The following is a 23596-nucleotide window of genomic DNA, read 5'->3' as shown; positions in this document are numbered from 1 at the left end:
TGAGGTCTTCTCTTACCTTATATTAAAATCTGAGAAATGAAAGGAAATCAGTAAGTCAGTCAGTATAAGCTCTCTTCAATCATTTATCTTCTTGCCAGTTTTTACTTAGTCTATAAGTACCAGTAGGAGTTTCTGTCTTGAATCTAGCATAGTGCCCGATATGACTAATGTGTGGTTGAATCAGACTCAGTGAATAATGACGTATTATAAATTTTGGTAAGTATAATTTATCTTTAATTTTTAGCACGTGTTAGCTTTTCATTGCTGTTTCAAAATACATGACAAAAGCCACTTAGCAGTTTATTATGAACTCACAGGTTCAGTCCAAGGTCTGCTGACTCCATTGCTCTTGGCCCAATATGAAGCAGAACTTCGTGGCAGAGTTAAGCTGCTCAGTTCTTGGCAGTGAGGAAGCAGAGAGAGGGAAAGCAGGAAGCCAGGGACAAAATATAATCCCTAAGGGCACATCCCCAGGGACTTACTGAAAGGAAAGTGAGGAACCCAGAGACAGGTGAGCGAGAAATAGAAGATGGAGACCAGGCAGAGATATTCAGGAGAGTTTATTTGTAGAGCTGACAAATAAAGGCACATCTCTCCATAGAAGGAGAGAGGCAACACAGGCTTGGGATTCCAGACTTTTATGGGGAGGCTCAGGGATTAGAGCCAGGTGAGTCCTAATGTGGGCAGTTAAGGGTGGGGTTGGTATGAGGCCTTTCTCAGAAAGTCCCTTGGGCGGGAAAGCAAATTTTTTCTTAAGATGGCAGCTGTCACTTAAGATGGCCACCCAGATGCTAAGCAAGAACTTTACACCTACTTCCTCCAACCATGCCCTCCCTACCTGCTTAGAGTTATCACCTAGTCGTCTATCCAAATTATTAATCCATTGAATGGATTAATTCACTGATGAGGTTACAGTTCTCATAATCTAATCATATCACCTCTGAACATTCCTGTGTTGCCTAACACATAAGATTTTTAGGGTACATTAAATATCAGAAACATAAAAGAATATTTATTTTAAGGTTATTTATATTAACTTAAATTGATTTTAATAAAGACAAAATTTTAATTAAAATTTTTCTAAATGAGAGCCTGAACAGAAATTTTATAAGTTATGAGATTTATATATTATATATATACGTTATATATGTACATATATATATTTTTTGTGGTGCCAAGTTTTGAACCCAGGGCCTTGCACATGTTAGGCAAGCAGTCTACCACTGAGTTACATATTCCATTCCAAAACACACCTGTTGAATTGGCTAAAATTCAGAAGACTAACAATAATAAATGTTGACAAGGATGTGGAGACTGGAATTGTTATATACTGCTGTGGGAATAGAAAATGGTAAAATTAGTTTGGTAAACAGTTTGGTAGTTTTTTAAAGAGTGAAACAAATACATCCCATATAACCCACCTAATCCACTCCTAGACATTTAGCCAAAAGTAACAAATGCATATGACCATAGAAAGGACTTGCACAAAAATGTTCAGTTTTATGTTTAGTAGCCCAAACCTGGAAACAACCAAAATGTTCATCAAGGTGAACAATTTGTGGCACATCTGTATTGTGGACTACTACTTACTATGGATGCACTCAATAACATGGGTAAATCTGTAAAGATTTTTTTTTCTAAAAAGCTAGATTAAGAATAGTACATGTTGTAGAATTCCATATGTACAATTTAAAAAATGCAAATTATAGCGACAGAAAGAAAATTATTGGTTGCCTTTAGCATCGTTTTTAGGTGAAGGGAAGGATGGCTTACAAAAGGGACATGAGAAAACTTTTCAGGTGATGGAATGGATGATTCATTATTTAGATGGGTGATGGCTTCACAGGAGTGTATATGTATCAAAATTTATCAAGTGACTTATTTTATGCATGCTTTATTATGTATAACTTATACCTCAGTTAAGTGAAAAAAAATTAAGATTTCTATGGGTTGAGTACTATTTTAAGTTCTCAACTTCAATAGACTTCCATAAAAAAAAATCATTTTACATACATGTTTTCCTCCAAAGTATTTTGGGTAGCATAATAGAAATGCCTGAACTTTTTTTTTTTTTCCATAGACGCATTACTTTAATCAAAACCTGGGGCTGGGAATACAATACAGTGTCAGAGCACTTGCCTAGCAAGTGTGAGGCCCTGGATTCAATCCTTAGCACCACACAAAAAATTAAAAAGTAACCCAAATCTGGAAACTACCAAAATATCTACCAACAGTTCAAAGGTTAAATTGATTTTAGTTCAGACCTATGGTAAAACACTATGCATCACTGAAAATTAATAAACTACCAGGCCAGGTGCAGTAGTGCATGCCTCCAATCCCAGTGGCTCAGGAGGCTGAGACAAAGAGGATTGCAAGTTTGAAGCCAGCCTCAGCAACTTATCAAGACCCTAAGCAACTCATTAGGGCAACTCAGCAAGACCCTGTCTCTAAATAAAATATTTTTTTAAAAGAGTGGAACCAGGAGCAGTGGCACACCCCTGTAATCTCAGTGGCTCAGGAAGCTGAGGCAGGAGGAATTTAAGTTCTAAGCCAGCCTCAGCAAAAGCAAGGCTGCAAGCAATTCAGTAAGACCCTGTCTCTAAATAAAATACAAAACAGGGCTGGGGATGTGGCTCAGTGGTTGAGTGCCCCTGAGTTCAATCCCTGATACCAAAAAAAAAAAAAAAAAAAAAAAAAAAGCTGGGGCTGTGGCTCAGTGGTTAAGTACTCCTAGGTTCAATCCCCAGTACAAAAAAAAAAAAAAAAATTAATAAACTTCTTCCACTTGCAGAATGGATGAATCTCATTTTTTAAATGTTCTTTTTTTTAAAAATATTTTTAGTCGTAGATGGACACAATACCTTTATTTATTTTTATGTGGTGCTGAAGATCAACCCAGTGTCTCACAAAGCACTCTACCACCGAGCTACAACTCAAAATGCCTGAACTTTTGGGGGCAGTTTTAGTCATACGCTACAGTTCAATTTGTTATAAGTCAATAGGAAGAAGAACGTAGAACTTCTGAATTTAAGGGATGACTAGTGGTGAATGAGGAGATCAGAAAAGAAAACCAAGAAAAAAACAGGGGAAGTGCACGCGGCAGGGGGAGGTGGCAAGAACCTCTACATTCTCACCTGCCAAGCTATAAATTCTCTATGCAGGTGGCTCAAAGAGGATTACAAGGTTAACCAGAAGCTGGATCCTCAGCCGCGAAAACAGCTTTTCCGTGAGTTAGCCCAGCCAGCTGCAAACTCCGCACTCCGCGGGTTAAGTGCGCGCGGACACCAGCCCATCGCCCCCCTACTTCCCACAGCTCCGCGTTCTGCTCTGGGTCGCCCCCTGGTGGCAATCGCCCGAGGACCCGCAGGCGCACAGGAGAGGCCGGCGGGAAGGTGCGGGTAATAAAGGTCACAGTGGTGGAAGGGCTCTTCAACTACCTCCCGATACTCTGGCCGCTTCTACATCTAAACACCAATCCCACTACCCTGGCATTCAGTGTCCCAAATGCAGCGACCACTTTAGCTTCTCTTTGCTTCTTATTCGTCAGGTTTTAGGTTTTGTGGTTGGGAGTTGGGATGAGATAACTGCATTATTTGGTTGTGACCTTCCGCTTTCAGGGCAAAAACTGCATGCATTTGGAAACGAGGGACGCAGTAAAACTCTGTAGGAGGACTGTCACCGTTAGATGCTCAAGCTCCAAAGAACCGAGAAGGGAGACGCAATCCAGAAGCATCCCTTAAATAAATATATATCTATTCTATATGTGTGTATGTATTCCCCCACCCACCCACTTGAGTCTTCGGTCGCCCCTATTGTCCCATGTATTTGTCTGCCAGTTTATCACCGGGAGCCGAAGGTTGGAGAACGCCCTCGTGTCCCATTGTCCCCAACCGTCAGGTAACCCAGAGTTGGCAGTTCAGAAGCCGGGGCTCAACTCAGCTGCTCGTGGTCACAGTGGGCGGAAGCCCCGGGGACTCCGAGGGGGAGATGAGAACCTGTGCGGAGAGTTAGGGACGGCAGAGCGAGCTCACCTCCAGCTTCCAGCACAGGCGAGGAAACTGCGTTAAATTCCCGTGCACACCTGACACCAGGAGGGAGTCAAGGCCCAGAAGGCGGGGGATGTGTAGAGGCGGAGACAAAAACCAAAACTGCAGAGCCCCCCAGGGGCTCGCCCTGCTAGACGGTAGGGGTGTGCGTTGTGGTACCACAAACCCGGCCAGGCCCCGGGGTAGTCCGCAGAGACTGACGCCCAGAGCCGGGAGGGGGTCGCAAGGTGGCTTCCCCGTCCCGCTGCTGCCCGAAAGGAGGGGGCAGGGTAGCCAGGAGTCCCGCACGCCACTTCCCCCGGCAACTCCAGCTTCACCCGGGACTGACTCTGGGTTCCCTCCCGGCTCTGCGCGGAGGTCCGCCTCTTCCCTCCCTCTTTCCCTCCCCCTTCCCGTGCTCTGCTCTGCCTCCGCCTCTTTCCTCTGCCTCCACCCTCCACCCCCCCATCCCCGTCTGTCGGGAGCTAGGCTCCGAAGGAGCCCAGAGTCTGCCTGAGCTCCGGATGTGGGCGCTGGACAAGTCCACTGCGCCTCCACTCAAGATGGACAGCCGCTACACCAGCACTGCTGGCATCGGGGACTTGAACCAGCTGAGCGCGGCCATCCCAGCCACGCGGGTGGAGGTGTCCGTGTCCTGCAGGTGAGGACGTAACCTTTCCCCTTTCTTCAGTCCTCCCGTTTACAGGTTTGGGAGCGCTTGGCTGGTGCTTGGGTTACCACGAGGCTTTACGCGGGTGAAAAGTTGCCGGATGAGTGGGGAACACCCCTGGTTATGGGGTGGAATCCTCCCTAACCCCCTCCGCTGGATCAAGTGACACGGAGTGGGGAGCGGGAATTAGAAGCGAGTGATGAGCTCTGGGACTGAGACTTTTTTCTTTCTGGGAAATGCTGTAAAAGTTGGCTGAGCTGTGACTCAGCTACGGGAACCCTCGGCCGCCGCCCACTTTACAAGCCCTTTTCGCGTCCCAACCCCTCGGGAGCTGGATGGTTGACTAAAGACTGGAATTGAAGGGACAGCACTGCCAAAAGCGCTCGTGACCGCTGCGCGCAGTGGCCGGGCACTCCCCCTGCTAGGCGTGTGCAAACCTCTTGCCACGGTTGGCTCCCCTTCCTGCGGTTTCCTACCCACCCACTTCCCGGAGCCAGCCAACTTCCTCACCCCCACCCCCACCCTTTCAGGTTTTTTGCCTCAGGCCTGATAGAGATTTCAGCTTCAGCCCTCCTTGGAGAGGAATCTGTGTATGCCTTACCTAAGATCTGGCAAGTCACGACTTTCTGCCTGCTGGTAGACGCATTTGAGTGCTTACAACAACTCTCAATGTGCCAATGGACTATACCTTTCAAACTCATTTTCCTGACATTCAGTGGGTCAGTTTCCCTGAAAAGAAAACAGCATAAATGCTGTATCCTGGAAGATTTCAAGGACGACACGGGCTGACTATATTGTAATTGTAATGGCAAAAGAAGGAGTGGGAAATTCTTGCACTATAGACTCCGGAGCCCCCTCCCTTGTTTGTATACTTCCATCTCTCTCAGTGGAAAACCCATTTATCCATTTTTCCTCTAAGATTGTTTTTAATGCCTTCAAATCCTTCCCTTCTTTCTGCAGCAAAACTTGCTTTAAAGAAATCTTACAAACATAGGTAATCTTTGATGCAGTTAAGCCCTGAAGTTTAAAATGCCATCAGCTTTAATTTTTGCAGAGGAACTCATGGAAATTCAAGCAGCATCACCCCGAGTAGTGGGGTTATTTCGGGGCAGGGAATAGCCTTTAGCTATCCCTGAGATTATATCTTATGATTGCTTGCTTTGTCTTAAGGCTGACTTTAAACTAAGAAAATAATAATGCTGATAATGATAGCTAACATTAAGCTCTTGCTTTATTGGGGTCACTGCTTTTAGTACTGCCTGAGATTTCTTTCTGTCAATAGAATGGGGGAAGCTTGTAAAAAACTCTTTTCTAGGCCTTTTTTTTTTCCTTTTCTTTTTGTGGCTGGCTTTGGATGCTAGAAGGTTATTGATATATAAAGATAATGGATAGCCAAAATTCCTACAATACAATGTTTTCTAGAGTTCTTATCCTCTGCTCAATATCCTGCAATGTTTGAATGGCATGTAGCCTGTATGTAAAATGAATAGAAAAGGTTATAGATCTGAATGTCCCCCAATTCTTTAGGGGTGGTGAGAAAGTTATACTTTGGCTGATCATTTTGCCACAGAATCTACGTTAATTTCTCCCTCCCCTCTTTTGATGCTTGTTTGCTGGGAATACTGAGGTCAATTAGATTAGCCAGTGTGTTTCAGCTTGCTACCACAGGCCCTGGAGATCCCCTTCTCTAGCCACTTTGTGTACTGTGGCTTTGGCATTTTTTTTTCTTTAAATTTTTTTAGTTTTTTATCAGAAAAAAAATAAACCTTGAAGGAAGATCCAAGAACTTAGTTTCAAATATTCTGCTAAGGCCACTGGTTAGTCCATTATTTGAGTTGCTTTGACTCAGTTTACTATTTATTTCTTGGTAAGTTTGATATATAATACATCTTTTGGGTAAACAGAAACACCATTAAATTCTCAGGTTAGTGCCTTATGGTGGGTAAATTTTATTTTTATATTGCTGAGAATTGGATCTTGTAATCACAGGATGTGTTACAAATTCTGGCTTTGTCACTTACTCTTGTTCCCTTGAAGTGAGTTTTTATTTAATCTCTCTAAGCTTCTTCATCTCTAAAAATGAGGATAATTACAGTCTTGACTTCATATAGAGTGTTATCAGGATTTAATAAAATGAGGTGGGAAAAGTGCTTGCATAGTACACAAAAGAATAATATCAAAATGCTTGCTATTATTATAATATTGGAAACATCATTTATTGAATAAATGTGTCATATTTGAATCATTTACAGAATTCTGTAAGTAGTCCTTCTATTGGTTAAAGAAAACAAGGACAGAACCAGCACTGGGATACTTGTTTCCTCTTTTTCTTTCTTCTTTGATGTGCATAAGGCACTTAGTTCCCAGGGTGTTTGTAGAGATTTCACTTAGCAACAAGGCACAATCATAGGCCTCACTATGGGCAAGAGAGCACAGCATTCCCCTGTTTTACTATATCAGAGATTGCTGATACTTCAAAAGCAGCTTAGGAGTAGGATCTCTTTGATATCTGTTCACTGTCCCCTATCATTGAAGGCTTCATCTTCACTTTGGGCGAGGTGACAGGGATCAACCACTAAAGCTTGAAGCAAAATATAATTCTATTCACTCATCAAGTATCTGAATGTCTTTTATATGTCTAGAATTATGTCATGCTCCATGCAAAATGAAAGATAGTTTCTCCTCTCTGAAAATATAAAACCTGGTTGGCAGATAAACATGACATAAGACATGATAGCCTAGGACAAAATCCAAAGATGAGGCTCATGCATGAACAGGGAAGGGATATTGTGCAATAAAGTGCTTAGAACATATTATATAGATGAAGGCAAATGGGGTTCTAGCAGAGACATGATGGATAGGCATGGTTTGAGAAAAGTGACAGTATCCATGTTGTTAGGGTGGGGATAAGTGCACTTTTCTTGTTTTATTTATGTGAAGGCAAGCTCTTACTTTGACTTCCTTCTTCGTATATCTATCATATAGCTATTCTTGCAATCACTTTCTTTATTAAAACAATTTGTAGATTTTTAAGTTAATTAGGTTACCTAATTAACCGAACTTGTCTATAGCTGCAATGATACAGCTTTAGATAGACAAAATAACTTTTCCATTTTATTCTGAAAAACAGATTGATACATAGTGGGGGAAAACCAGTGGGAAAAGTAATTTAAAGTAATCTGTTTTCCATGGAGTTTTGGTTTGTTTCATTATTTGAGTGATTTTTGTCATTTTCTGTGATTGAGAAATCAGTTTATTGATTATAAAAGCAGTGAAAAAGTTGATCTATACTTGATTGCTATCACATAAAGTTCTAGACAGCAATCAAGTATATATCATTTCATATAAAGAATCCTTTAGTGGAAAGGATAATAATTTTTAATGTTACTTTGGAAAGAAGTGGATATTTATTACTTGCCTACTTTGTGTTAGGTCTGAAAAGCCAGACCTGACCTTAACTCTTTTGCTTCATCAATCCTCACATGAACTCTTACTGAACTGAGTCCAATAAACACATGCTTACTATATGCCAAAACTCATGCCAGATAAATATGGCTACAAAATATGAATAACAGGCACAGTTCCAAAATGTGTGTCAATATTGTAGCTGACTGCACTCTTTGTGCCTGTGTGGCTATGCGCCTGCTCTCATGCTCTCTCGTCTTCTTGATTAAATTGTGATCCTTCTTCAAGACTCGGGTCAACCATCATCTTCTCTCATGACTCCTCTCCCAAGCTGGATTTTTCCGTATTCCGAAAGCAGCCACTATGACCAGTACTGTAGATATATAGTAATTCTTGGTGCCTGTATACTCCTTGAGGACAGTTCTTGTCTCTTTTGTGTTTGTGTATTCTGGGTATGGTACAGGCTGCATAGTCAATAAATGATGCTATCGTTCTCTAATGAAGTCATTTCACGTGAGGAAGAGGGATTCCTGTTAAAATAGACTCCTGAGCCCCATGGCAGATTTACTGAAACAAAATCTCTGGCAATGGGACCTTGCAATCTGGACTTTTAAACAAGTTTTCCACATGCTGATTATGTGCATTACAATTTTTAATTTACTGGTTTCATAAGTAAATGTGTAGTTTCCTGAGCTGAGTCAACAATACTCTGCTACAGGTTTAGGATAATACTGTTTGATGGTGTGTTGGAGCTGGCTTAAATGGGCTTGAGATGGGAATTTGTGAGCCAGTTGTGAAACAAATTGATTGTTAAACATTAAGTTATGTAAACTTAAAATTAAACATTATATTAAAGACAAGGCTAAGGGATAAAACTTATAGCTTTGTAATTATTGTACTACATTTTATAATTCTTTGTGTTCTTTATTATCATCTATCTTTTTATGTATGTGGTTAAAATACTGTGCAATGGTGTATTATTATTCATCTCTTCCCAATTCATGTACAAGGATGTCATACTGGTAGCCATAGCAGGAATATTTACACCATAGAAAGCAGAAGACTACTACACTTAAGAAAGCATTCTGTGTTAATTACTGAGATGACTTTTGAATTTGCAATCCTCCTGCCTCAGTCTCCTGAGTCACTGGGATTACAGGCTTGTGCATGGGGGCTTGAGGTTCCTTTGATAAAAGCACATTAATCCCTCTTAAGAAGGCTTTACCCTCGTGGCCTAATGACCTCCCAAGGCCTCAACTCCTAACACTATCACATTGGAGTTTAGGATTTCAACATACGAATTTTGGGGGAAACACACATTCAGTCCATAACACCAGACTATCAGTATTAAAAGTGATTATGTCAGGTTTGGCATTATGTATTGTCATATCTACTGGAATATTGGGGTTGTGTGATATTATAATCCATGAAAGGTCATGACAGCAAATATATTATGAAGGGAATCAGAAGCCAATTGAAACTTTGTGGTTTTACTTTCTCCCCCTCCTTTTCATGTGATCCTTTCAATATTCCTTATTTTCTGACTTTGAAATTTTGTTTGTTATTTTTATTTTTTGTTTCTCCATCTGCTGCCATTTTATCCTTTGCAGATTTACATGTTACAGTTCCAGCGACACTTAGTGATGAACTGAGTGTGAAAGCACATTCAGATTCCAGGATAGAGAATCTGACTGGTCCTGCTGGAACTGCCCCAGTATAAAACAAATACCTGATTTGTTCTAATTATTTATGTTGAAAGAGAATCGAAGTATTCCAACACAAATTATTCATCTAGACATTCTTTACCTTTCCTTACTCAGACAAAAATTTTGAAGATATTCTGTAAATAGGTTTTCAAATGATACTGCTCCCTGGTAAATTCTAGTACTTTAAGCTGGGGGATATTAGAAGGCCTATTAGGATGAATGAACCATGGGTGAAGTTATTGCATGACCATACATCCCATTCTTGTGACTCTGCAGTTCCTGGGGTCCAGTGGTTCAAGATTACGGTCACTTCATAGTGCTTTTTTTTTCTGCCATATTTGGGTTTGTCTTAGCCCCAAATATTCAGGAAAATCTTTCCTAAGATCATTTCCCATCTGTAATTTGACATCTTAATGTGGATGTGGCCCAGGTACATCTTTTCAGAGAAACACCTTGTGTTGTTGTTCCACTGATATTTTGGTCTGCCCTTCATGTCTTAGAGTTTGGGATCCCAGGGTGTTCTAAGAGAGCCCAGGGATATGGAGAATGTGAGTCCAGGAGAATTCACAAAACAAGTCCCCAGGAGAGGGGTGGCATCAGCCATGTGTTATTTGTGCAACAGAAAGAGGCTCCATCCTCTACGTGAGTTTACTCAGGGAAGAGAAAAAAATGCGATTTTCAAAAGGATTTATTCTGCAGTTAGCCTCCTTTATATCAGTTATACTTGCTTAGCAGAGCCAGTTTTGCTTAACCTTAAAGAACATGGATGTGAAGTAGGTTAGTTCTACCACTTTTGAATTGTAACTCTTGTATTGTGTACATAAGATAAAATATAATTATATATTGTCTACAGTGTATCTCCTATGATTTTCCGTTAACATTTTATATCATGAATAGTTTGCTGTCATTAGGCTTTAAAAACACAAACTTCCTTTTCTGCAGTATTCTATTATATGGGTATAATATACTTATTTAATTTAGCTCTTATTATTCAAATTTTATTTCAAAAAGTTGCCATTCAAAACAGTGCCAACAATTAGTATTCTTATTCACAAACATTTAACATCTCTAATTTTTTTTTTCTGGGGTTAGTTTTTTAGAGCTGAAGTTGCTCAAAAACTATCTTCTCAAGGGGATTTCAATAGCTTGTTTTGGTAATTTCTCCCCCATTTCTCTAAGTAAGCAGAATAAAAGCTAAACTACTGACTGTACCTTTCTAAAAACTTTTATTCCCCTGAGATGTTTTCATTTGAGATTAATAAGAATTTGGGGCAGCAGAGTATAGCAGCAAGAAAATGGAATTAGGAGTCAGGCAGATGTCTTTAAATTACATTTTTATCCCAATATTATTTTGGGTAACTTCAACTCTTGGAATCTCATTTCCTAATCAGTAACATAGAAATGATTTAGAAGCGAATTTTCAAGGTTGTTGGGCAAGTAAATGAAATAAGTTCTGTAGTGCCCAGCACAGGTATGTCACAAGAAAAATACTTAATAGTTTTTTGTCTTATCTCAGTTTCACAAGAGTATTTTACTGGGTGACATATAAGCATCATAGGAGAGAGTAACTTTACTTTGGAGAAATTTACAAAGCAATTTAGAGAGACATAGAAACATAGTGATAATTATAAAGCTGTATATTAAAGATAATACATTTTATCCCAGGCTGAATAATTCAGTGTAGTGGGATATAGAATAAAATAGTGGTCAGAAGACTGTGGATTTGGAAATGCAAACACAGTTTCTACAGATAGCACTCCATGCTTCTACCCCTGCCAAGACACACAGATATGTGGAACTACTGGGATGTGACAGGCAGGAGGTTGTCTACCATAACAAAGTTTTAGAACAAAAGAACATTCTAGCATATTCATATTTCTGACTAATAAAATCAACATGTCTACTTTTAAGATAGCTCTTTATTGTTGGATATGTGATAAAGCAGAGATTGCAGTAGGTTACACCACAGGCTGAGGGTGGGTAGGTGTTTATTGCTATTAATAAAATGAATTGCATTTAAAAGATGCCTGCCCGAGTGACCGCTATTCACTGCCTGACACAGTCCTGTAATATTTGCAAACATACGACAGCTGTCAATGTTTATGCCTCTCCAGCCGGGAACATTGCCTACTAGACATTCTCTTTCCAGTGATGAGATATTTTTTCAACTTTATTCTATGAGGAATAGTGTTCCAAATATTCCAAGGGAATAATCAGTTGATTTTCTAAAAATGAAAAAATATCATTGATAATCCCTGAGAAATATTTGTATTTATTAGACAGTAAAGTAATTCAAACATAATCTATACTACTGAAGCCAAGAAACAAGAAAGCTTTGGATGTTTGCTATGAATTTGATTTAAATTAATGTCAAAGTCAAACTCTATGATAGACAATATGTAAAGCACTAAATGTAGGTTAATTTCCTCAATCCTTACAACAATTTTTAAAACAGATGATATTAGGTCCTGTCTTACAGATTTGGAAATTGAGGTTCAGAGAGAGTTTAAATAATTTTGTCTAAGTGATGCATCTAGCAAATGACAAAATTGAGTTCTTCATCCATATATGTCTAATTCCTAGGCATATGCTTTTGATTGCCAGTCATATGCTGTCACTCTTCCATAATTTTTTTTTTAATTTTAGTCTTGAAGGTATGGCTCTTTTCTATCAGTATCACTGTGTTATTAATAACTGAAAAGGAATTGAAAACCTGGGAGACACAATAGGTAATATCAACACATCCCAAAGGAAATATTTCTCTGAAGGGGGAAATAGGGAATTCTTTTGTGTTTTTCAGCACCCTATTGATGAGAGCTATGAGTAGAGCAATTCAGGGGAGTGGCATAAACTTCAACAAAAAGATGTTACATTTCCAAGTACTGATTCTTGTCATTCTTATGATACTGCATTGCCTAATGAAGCTGTGGGAAATTAAGTAATGAGAGGACTATTTAACTAGAAATCAGCAGGCAATGTGAGATGAACACTAAGTGCTGGAAAAAGGTAACGAAAAATTAATTGAATCAACTCTGTGACCTTCAGATCCACTAGTGAAGTTGAGAATTAACCTTAAGTTCCATCATTTTCAGTCCACTGCTTTCTTAATGGGGAAGTCATGATTTAACTTGCTAACTTTTTGTAATACTCAATTCCTGGATTGCCCATCACAACAAACTTGGAATTCCATGTAAATAAAATAACTACTTAGATATTGAAAATGTCAGCATGTTACTCAGACATGAGTTTATAAAAGTCAGTATTTTTTACCTTGCTAATTACCTGCTCACTTGTGCTTCCTCTCCATATATTTGTGTAAAATAAATAACAAATGACACATTCATTTTACTAAGAAGGATCTCAAATGTCAGAGAGTGTAATGAACCAAAGCAATGATTATAATTGCCGTAACTATTTGAAACGAACACATTTCTCAGCCTTGTTAGCATAATGGTGGTTGTACAGTCCATTTTGGGAAATGAAATTGCTCCTTGTTGCCTGAAGATCCTTGATTTTGCATCATCTCAATGTGTATAACTCTGGGCATTCCTAAAAATCTCTTCTATCAAAATGTCCTCCTGTAAAGAGAGTATCACATTATTTGTAGTTTTCTAGGTAACTGAAAGAAACTCAGTCATTCTTCTTCAATGTCTTTAGTAGGTTTTCAGGTTTTTCAATAATAAACAAAGAATATGAGAGGGAGGGAGGGAAGAAGGAGAGAGGAAGAGAGAGAGAGAGAGAGAGAGAGAGAGAGAGAGAGAGAGAGAGAGCGAGAGAGCTCCAGAGCAAGAGCAAGTGAGTAAAACTAAGATATTTGAGAACTATACCAGAACAATAACTTTTATTTGCTAATATTCTAAATGACTTACTATTTTGATCTTTTTTGTTTATTTGTTTTGGTACTGGGGATTTAAGCTGGGGGCATTTAACCACTGAGCTACATTCCCAGCCCTTTTTAGTTTTTACTTTGAGACAGGGTCTTGTTAAGTTGCTTTACGGTCTTGCTGAGGTGCTGAGGGTCGCCTTGAACTTGAGATCCTTCTGCCTAAGTCTCCTGAGTCACTGGGATTACAGGTGTGCTCCACCTCATCCAACACTTAGCTACTATTTTGGATTTAGCTTATTATCTAACTTACCTTAATATTTCAGTTTTCAACTTGATTGTGGAAACAGAGATAGTAGAAGTTGATTATAATTGATTTTTATGTCAGTGATTTCATTCAAAGCGTTTTTGTAGGCTTTGGGAAATGGAGGCATAATCAATATTCTTAGTGACCTTTTCTTTTAATTGGTAATTTCACTGAGCAAATTTAAACAGATTTTGAGAAAAGTTTGAAATATATACCTTAAAATGATTGATTTTTCAACTCAAGATTCATCTTATAACTTAATTTTTCTTGGTTTGGGTTAAATCATTTTTTATTCCATTTATGCCATTGGAATGTCAGTGTTTTGCTTTCTTATGCCACACAGCAAAGTGTATTTAGAATCCCTAGGTTTTCATTGCCTCTCTAATTAGTTTTGTGACTTTGATAATTGTTCTATTTCTCTGCATCTTAGTTCCTATAGAAAAGTTGGGTCCCTAGCCCAAATGGTCTTTTATGTCACTTGGAGCTTTATAATTCTATGATAGGAGAAGTAGTACCTTGAAATGAAATATAGACATGCTCTAGTTTAAGGAAATCTTGTGCCTGTCAATGCACATTTGCAAATTGGCTAACCTGGGTGGTTTATAAAACAAACAAAAAGCAAAGGATATTTCACCCCTCAAAACATTTATCTCAGATTGTCTTTTGTTTAAATTTCTTTTTAGTTGTAGATGGTCACAATACCTTTAATTAATTAATTAATTTTTATGGGGTGCTGAGGATTGAACCCAGTGCCTCATATATGCTAAGCAAGTGCTCTCCCACTGAGCTACAACTGTAGCCCCTCAGAGTGTTTTTTAAGCAAATGATTTCTTTGATGTATTAAAATGATATTTATTTATAATTTTAATAAGAATAGATTTTAATAATAAACAGAAAATGAAATATAGTACTATTTAATGAAGAACTTTAGGATCATGGAAAGTTATTTATTATCTGAGTTTTTTGATAAATGAAAGTGAGTAAAGAAAAGTCAATAGGAAAAAGTTTAGATTAATATGTATTTAGAGAAATCTCCATTTTCTCTATCATGGTATAATTTTATTGACACAGTATGCATGATTTTCTGAACATAGTCTCTTAAGCCTTTGTGCGACCACATGAGACTTTAAAAAGTTAGGACTTAATTTTAGTATCTGAGAATTGTTTAAAAAGCTATCATGATAGATGATTTTAAGTGCGAGCCATGGTCTATTTCAAAGTCCTCATTTTACTAACTCCCCAAAGGGGTGTCAAGTTCTGCTGTCACTGTTCTAGTTTTTCCTCTCAGTAGGAACCTATAGCTAGTTTTTCATCTTAGGAATGAACAGTGTTTGATATTAATAGATACCTGTGCCTTTCCTGCAATTTGTTTTTGTAATATGTTGCTGCTTTTTATAAATATATATTTTCATTGATGACCATGTGGCAAATAGAGTTTTCAGTGGAGATGGTAAATGGATTTGATCTTGTGTGCTAGCTGGTCAGTTGCTGCTGAGTGCCAGCTGCCTAAAATTATCTGGCGGAGTTCAGAGGGGACACCAGGGCTTTGTGGAGAAGAGTTGACTTGAGAAATAAAGTACACTGTAATATGCGGCATGTGTACTATTAGTTCTCTAGCCACACTTGACTTACTGTATTTCATAAAACTTACAGTTACAGCATGTTGCTTTTTTTTTTTTCCTTTTGGAAGATTTTTTTAACCACATTTTTCCACTGGTGCCTTATAGTTATACAGACCAATGGGATTTGTTGTTGCATAGCCAATATCATTCCCCAGCACTGCCCTGCTCACCTCTCACCTCCCACTCCCTTGATCCTTTAGTGAGATCTGTTCCCACCCTTCTTTTTCCTTTTACCACTCCACCTTTCACATATGAGAGAAAATACAGGACCCTTGATCTTCTGTTTGACTTATTTCACTTAACATAATGATCTCTAGTTCTATCCATTCTCCTGCAAATGAGATAATTTCATTTTTTTTAATGGATGAGTGAAACTCCATTGTATATACCACATTTTTTTTTTCTATTCTTCTGTTGATGGACCCCTAGGTTGGTTCCATAGTTTGGCTGTTGTGAATTGTGCTGGGTATGCGTGTGTCCTATGGTATGCTGAGTTTGATTCTTTAGGATAAACACCAGGAAGTGGGAGGACTGGGTCATATGGTGGTTCCATTCTTAATCTTTTGAGGAACTTCCATACTGATATCCACAGTGGTTGTTCTAATTTCCAATCCCACCAACAGTGTGAAACTGTTCCTTTCTTTCCACATCCTCTCCAGCATTTATTGTTATTTATATTCTTGATGATAGCCATTCTGACTGGTGTGAGATGAAATCTCATTCAGCATGTTTTTGTTAAATCACTTTGTCAGTCACTGAGACTTTCCTGTGTCTCACCTCCTTTTCATTTCTGCTGCTACCATGCTGGTTCAATAAGTAGTCACTTTACCCCAGACAATTAAAGTGTTCTTGGAATTATCCTTTCGGATTCTAGAATTAACTTGTTTCATTCTTCACATGTTGTGTGGTTTCCCAAACAAAGGTTGAGTTGTCTGATTTTTCTTTTGCAGAAACATACAGTATTTCTCCTTGTTTACTGAATAAAGTCCAAGCACTCTCCATGGTATTCAGGGTACTTCCTCATCCTGCCAGCCAGGCATTTCCATTCTCTCCTAGACATTGGACATTTGAGTCAAAGTGAAGTATTTGCTAATGGCCACATTTATTTATTTATTTATTTATCCGTCCAGTACTTAGGGTTGAACCCAGGGTTGCTATACTACTGAGCATCCAGCCTTTTTTATTTAGAGACAGGGTCTCACCAAGTTGCTCAGGTTGGTCTGGAACTTGCGATCCTCCTGCCTTAGTCTCCTAAATTACTGGGATTATAGGCATGCACTACCACAGCTGGACAAATTTCTTATTTATATTCACTTCCCAACATATTTGATACTGTTTTACCGTCTGAAAGCCTTTGCCTGTTTCTGTCTATTTGCGGTTGGCTTTCAAGGTTGACGTAGAAAGAACTCATGTTTTACTCGATTCTTGCAAATGGAATTAATTAGTTCTCACACTACATTTCTTGTACTTTAATTCAATTCATACTTAAAATCATTCAGATTTTTGCATGTCTATGTCCTCAACCAACTGTAAAAGTACCTGTTTTGATATTATTATAAAATCTAACTTTGTGCTTTTCACATAAAATATTTTCAATACAATAAAAGTTTGCCACTTGGGACTGGGGTTATGGCTCAGCGGCAGGGTGCTTGCTTGCATGTGTGAGACCCTGGGTTCAATCCTCAGCACCACATAAAAATTTATAAGTGAAATAAAGGCATTGTGTACAACTACAACTAAAAAATAAATATTTTTTTAAAAAATAAAAAAATAAATATTTAACACTTGATGAACAAATTGGAAAAATGAAATCTGAACATTCATTATAACCAGAACTTGAGTACGTTTACACTCTTGAAAATGGTTTATATGGAAGGGTAATAAAATGACTGATTTTTACTAGTACAATTTAATAAAACATAATCACTTGACTTTACTCATAGAGCATATCTAAGTAAGAAAATGGTTACACATATATTTCAACCAAGAAAGATTCTATTTTGGGAAAAATATTTTGAATAACTTATTTGGTGAGCTGATGAGATGCTGCAGTGTGTGATGGTGTTACTTGGGTATAATCTACAGTATAGAGAGCTGCTTGGTGGTCTGGCCTCTTGAGGGAGCAATAGGATATTTATATACTGATGTTCTCTCTTCCAGACCCTCGGTATTTGCTCCAACAATTGTAGTTTTGTACCACACAGTACAAAAACAGAATTTTCAAAAAGTCCAATTCAAGAACAAAATAAAGTCTCAAGAATGGTAAGATGGAAGGAAACAATACAAAAGAAACTGTTTTCATGGGCACAAGTTAAAAATGGATGAGTTTTACTTAATCAAGTCACTACCCATAAATCATGCCATTTCTCACACTTGTCTGGCTCTAAAGTTTTGTGGGATTGTCTGAGTAATTTCTTAAGTGCTTCTAACACAGCTGAAGAACCTAAGTGCTCAATTGATTATATTTAGCCTAACATGTTGTCATGCCTGATTAGATCAAGTCTTCTCAGAGGCACTAACCTCACTAATGGTTGTTTTGATGAGAGTGACGAATAGGTGAATTAGTTTAATACATGGTAGTGATGATGAGCAAATCCCAGCCCGCCTAGGACACTCCCTGATTTTAAAAAAATGCAATTATTGTGTGGTTGTATCTTTTTTATTTGGGGGCATGGTCTAAACCATCTATTCTCAATCGGGGTTTCATCAGAATTGCCTCAGAGGTTTTTCAGACTACATATGAGTGCTCTGAAAAATTTTAGTTCACTTCTCTGCAAAGAACTAAGTTCTTTCCACCATTTTCCCTATGTTCTGACTCTCTAGTAAACTCCTGTCAGTTGAGCCTCAAGCCCTTACTGCCTGTCTCTTCTGCTTCCTTATATCCCTTTATCATGGCTGACTATTGTCCTGACTGATTCAGGCCAGACTGACCCTTAGAGAGAACCAAGTTCATGTTCCTTGACTCTTTCGAACTCACATCTTGTCTGGTCACCCTCTCCTCCTTGTCATCAGTTCTGCAGTTTGGGCTGGTAGGGCCCAGTTAAAAGGAACAATTACCATTATACTATGGCTCGCTTTTTGAGAACTCTTTAATTGCCTGTGTAATAAGGATCTTTTGAATCCTGACCTAACTTTTCAGCTTAATCTCTTTCTCTCCATGTCCTACCACCCTCCTCCTCTGCATTGTTCCCTCTAAACTCTGTCCTGAACTTTGAGTCACTTGAGGCTGCTTGTGTTTCCTGAGAGCACCTGTGACGAATACATGTGTTGTCTCTTGTAGGAGACTCCCTCATCTCACCCGAGGGAGTCCATCAATGGTACACAATGATATTCCTCTCATTGTGAGGACTTTTTCTGAACCTTTAAATAGAATTGACTACTCCTTTCTTTCTCTTTCTCTAATCTGTAACAAATTGTTTTAGGATCCCACATTTTACTGCACATATTTTTTTTAACAAATCCTTATGAAATATAAATAACCTAGGGCCAGGAGCTCATGTGTTCATATCACAATCTCCAACACCAAAACTTTTTTTCCCCACTCTGGCGCTCAGTAACATAGAGCTTGTTGAGTAAACATTTGGAAGAGTATCAGATAGCCATTAAACCATAAATTCTCATAGAGCAGATACTGTGTATTACTTAGATTTTGGTCCAATACCTTTATATGTTGAAAGTGCTTAGTAATTATTCATTCAATGTATAGTTGAAGAAAGGAGAGGAGATCATCTCAGATGAATGGGAATCATGTATGGCATCAATTGAGTTAAAAAAAAATCAACTGTAAAAAGTAGAACCAATACGACTTGGCTAAGCAATTGCTTATGCTGGATTCATTCTGTTGTGTTTTAGGGTTTGTAGAAGTATATGTAGCTTAGGTTTGTAGTTACAATTATTGTTGTTTTTTGTTGTTGTTTATTTATTGTAGCTAGATGAGTGCTTTTGAGTCGGGGACGTATTTCTAAACACTTGTGATGCATATAACAGATGCATATTAGGGAATTATTTTCAGGCTTCCTATATCAGTGGGTCTTTATGCTTACGTGCAAATTCTCGTTCCAAATTAATTCCTTCAGTTTGAACTCTGTTGTTGAATCTGCAAAGCTCAGATTGCTGTTAGGAACATTTGAATTATTCAGTGATTTAAGCAAGTTACAGAAGAGAGAAACACCCTTGCAAATCTACCTTTACCTTTCTAGGCATATTATTGTTCTCACTGGCATAGTGTGCATATTGATGGGCGAATCTTAAAGATGGCTTACACAAGGCAATCTGGAATATAAAGATTTTCTTTTGAAGCGTTATCATGTTGAATCTGAAGATCAATGAGGATTTCAACTTTATGTTGCTCAACAGTTTATGGATAAAGAACAAATAGTTAGGAGACGTGGACATAGGTTTATCATATTTGAGGAGTGCCTAGATCAAGGAAGAAACAGCTGAGCTGATGTTGGTTAAAGTATTCTAGCCTTCAACTTTCTCCTTCCTGGTGATTTGCAGACATGGCACAATCGTGAACACTCACTTCTTGGACCACACATGCTTCATGCATTGACTCTAGGAGAAATAAATGCCGAAAGACTACTAATCTAGCCAATTGTCTAAAATATGTGGAAACTCCTTGCCCACTTAGCTGTTAGTAATGAGTTGAAATATGGTTACTATTTGCAGAGTGTCAGGAAGAGGGATTGGGAAAAATGGTGATATGAAATTCAAGTGTGTAACATAATTAGGTGAGTGTATTAAGGAGCAGAGTGAAAGTTAAGAGCCAGAGAGATCTGGTTTTAAACTGCAGCTCCATTCATTACCAACTATGACAATACAGATTAATTAATCTCTGTGCTTGTTTATGAATAGGAATAGAAGCTGTTTCTCATAGTTGCTTTGAGGATTGTATGATACAATATCAATAAAATGTTTTGAAAGTTCAATGTCACTTGGCAAGAAACTCTTAATTTTTATATTGGCATTCAACTGAAATAGTTGGAAAGCAGTGAATTACATCATGAAGATGGGGAAGGCTCTCTAAAGAAATCTAAAAATCTAACAATGTTTATAAAAGGGCTATATGATCATTATAAAAATACATGGAAAACCAACCCAAGCTGTTGAAAAGAGCAAAAGAGAAAATACAAATCTGTCCAACTTCCCCACCCATTAATAAATAAGTCATGCCAGCTAGACATCTCTCTTTGCATTTATTGATTTGCATGTAAGGCACATTTCCATTGAAATCCGTGTGATGACCACTTAGCTAAGATGAAAGTCCAACTTTTAAAAAATAATTCTACTCCAGATAATAACACCTGTGTGTGGTTTCCTCTTAGCAGCTGGTACCCTCTGCCTAGAGAGCACCTTATCAAGTGAATGACCTGTGCTATGAATAGGTCACTTTATCAAGTGAATGACCCACGCTCTTTTCTTCTCTCTGCCTCCAGGGAGCCTTTGCTGCTGCTGAGAGGGACCCTGGAAAGTGGTAGTGTTGCCCCATTGTTGCAGAGCCTGGTACATGCTCATTGCCTCTTGGTGCCTGGCTCCCTTGATTTACCAGATCTTTGTGGTTCTTTTTGATCTCTCCAGGATCATTTTAACCACAAGTCCCCCTTTGTAGAAATTCTCTAAACATCCTTAGTTCTGCAAATCCATATATGCACAGATTTTTTTTTTTTCTCTGTGTCACAAACTACACAGCTCCAGGGTTCAGGTTGTCTGGGTCAATGCCTTGTCTTTGAATCTGGGTTTCCAATAGGATCTCCACTGACTCTAAGAGACAGAATCCAGGCAGGGGCTCCCATGTATTTTCTTCCCATCCAACCCCAGCTGTCCAGGAGTACCATATCGTAATCTTTCTTTTTTTCCAGGAGGCTCTTTGGCCTTGAAGGGACATCATTACCTACCAACCCTGCCAGCCACAGGCCACGTCAGCCTCGATATTATTGTGTTTACTTTCCCCCCTAGTTGCTTTTTCTAGTTTTACTGTATGCTAGTATATTCTAAGGACATTTTTGACTAACTCATTTACTCCTTGGACAACTCTATGAGGCAGATTCTATTATCACTTATTTTTTTTTAACAGAAAATAAAGTGAAGCATAGAGAATTTAGTTTACATGGTACTGAGCAGAAGAATTAGTGATTCCAAAGACTGTGATTATAATGATTGCACTATGCTTCCTCTTCAATGCTAAATTTTCACTAAAATGCTTCAGGACATTATTTTTTTTTGGAATCCAATCTTTTAACCAATCTTCATTTTATGACTCGTTAGTTTTACCTTCTTTTTTTTTTTTTTTGTACTGGGGATTGAACTCAGGAGCACTCGACCACTGAGCCACATCTGGGAATGCCCAGAGACAGGGTCTCACTGAGTTGCTTAGTGCCTCGCTTTTGCTGAGGATGGCTTTGAACTCATGATCCTCCTGCCTCAGCCTCCCAAGCAGCTGGGATTATAGGTGTGCACCACCACACCCGGCTAGTTTTACCCAAGTTTTTAAGAATTATAAGTATATAGTATGTAACTATATAAGTGAAAAGAATGTCATTGTGTATATATATATATATATATAATATATATATATTATTTACTTCTGCACTTGTCTCTATTTCAGGAAAATAGATTGTTATATCACAAGGAATGCACACTTACCATTTTGACGAACATGTTAAAGCTTTGGAAAATACATCAAGATGGATTTCTGCCTTGTTTTATGAGAATTTCAGTTCCCCACAGACTCTCCAGTCTTAGTAAACTGGATATTTGTTTAAAACTATGTAAGCCTTCTTTTTCAGGACAGTAACTTTCTAACAACATTCACAACAACATTCACCATGAAATTGTACATTACTGTGGCCACAGGAGTGAGCTCTCTCTCTGCCTCTTCTTCACCTCATCTCACCCTCACTTTCTTCTACTGTCTCATGTCCTTTGCACTTATACTGTCGGCCTAGCGCACTACATGACCAGATCTTCCCATGCTTGCCTCTTTTTACTTTCTCAGTTCAAATGTTGTGTCAGAGAGGCCTTCCCTGAAACGAGCCTCTAGATTTTAATGTCTCCTCTGTTCTTAACACTAACAGAAATGCAAGTGGCCACCTCTCTATGGGTTGCATCTTTCCTCCTCCTGGGAACTGAACTCAGTATCAGGCTTTCACTGTTCTCTTATACCATTTTATGCCTACTTCCTAGAACAGTGGTTGTTATGTATTAGATGTTCAGTTAATATGTGTTGAAAGAAAGAGGGACTGTGGTTGAATGAGTGTGACCCTTGTCCGTGATCACAGTGTATGACTTAATGTATACACATCCAGCCACAGTTGGTTGTCTCAGAGGTAGGCATCCTGCCAGCTGGGGATAAATACATGAGGTTTGGTGACTGTAATGAAGAAAAAGATGGCAGCCCTTCTAGGGTGCCAGAATTATAAAATGTAAAGTTTAAGGTCTCTAGGTATCTGTGTTTCCTTCCACGTGGACAAGAGAAGTAGAAGAAACAGTTAAAAAAAAAAAAGGCTGATAATAGATGCTCACAGAAAAAGTTTTGCTGTTTCTGTCCTTGTTTTAGCTATTCTCATAGGATCAGCTGCATGGATTTTCATCATAGATTTCTCTTTTTTTCTGTCACAACTAAATGAGCCCTCATATGTCATTTGCTACTGAGTAGCTAATATTTGTTTCATAGGAGAAAACTAGCTTTTTATTTATTTGCACGTCGATGCTCATTATTGAGGATGAATTTCTTTGAGTGTGCTCAAAGACCAACTATATTTTTACTTTCATAAAATACAATGCCTTGTTAACTTCTTTAGCCAGATGTTTTCTTATGGGGTGCTTATATTTTTTCCTTGGTAATTTAGAGAATGATTCGTATTTTTATAGCCATAACATTTTAGCTATGATATATGTAGCAGATGTTATATTTTAACTTTAATTATTGAATCATTTTTGTACAGAATTTTAAAATGCACTAGTTATCAAATAGGTTAGTCTTTCCTCTGGGCTTTATGTGACACTTATAAGACAATCTTCATGCCAAGATTTAAAA

The 23596-nt window shown here is 38.4% G+C and overlaps 1 protein-coding gene across 1 annotated transcript in view; it reads left to right on the top strand.

Moving 5' to 3' along the window:
- The first annotated feature begins 4478 nt into the window (after positions 1–4478).
- CPNE8 (copine 8) overlaps positions 4479–23596 on the top strand; it is a 205492-nt gene continuing 186374 nt past the window's right edge. Inside the window, exon 1 of the mRNA XM_081311441.1 lies at positions 4479–4686. Coding sequence (XP_081167567.1) covers positions 4550–4686 — 137 coding nt within the window. The 5' untranslated portion in view covers positions 4479–4549. The remainder of the gene's footprint in view (positions 4687–23596) is intronic.

The sequence above is a fragment of the Spermophilus citellus genome (assembly GCF_964194105.1).
Source record: "Spermophilus citellus genome assembly, chromosome: 10".
Taxonomy (NCBI): Eukaryota; Metazoa; Chordata; class Mammalia; order Rodentia; family Sciuridae; genus Spermophilus; species Spermophilus citellus.
The sequence above is the reverse complement of the archived record's forward strand: the minus strand, read 5'-3'. Positions and strand labels throughout refer to the sequence as shown.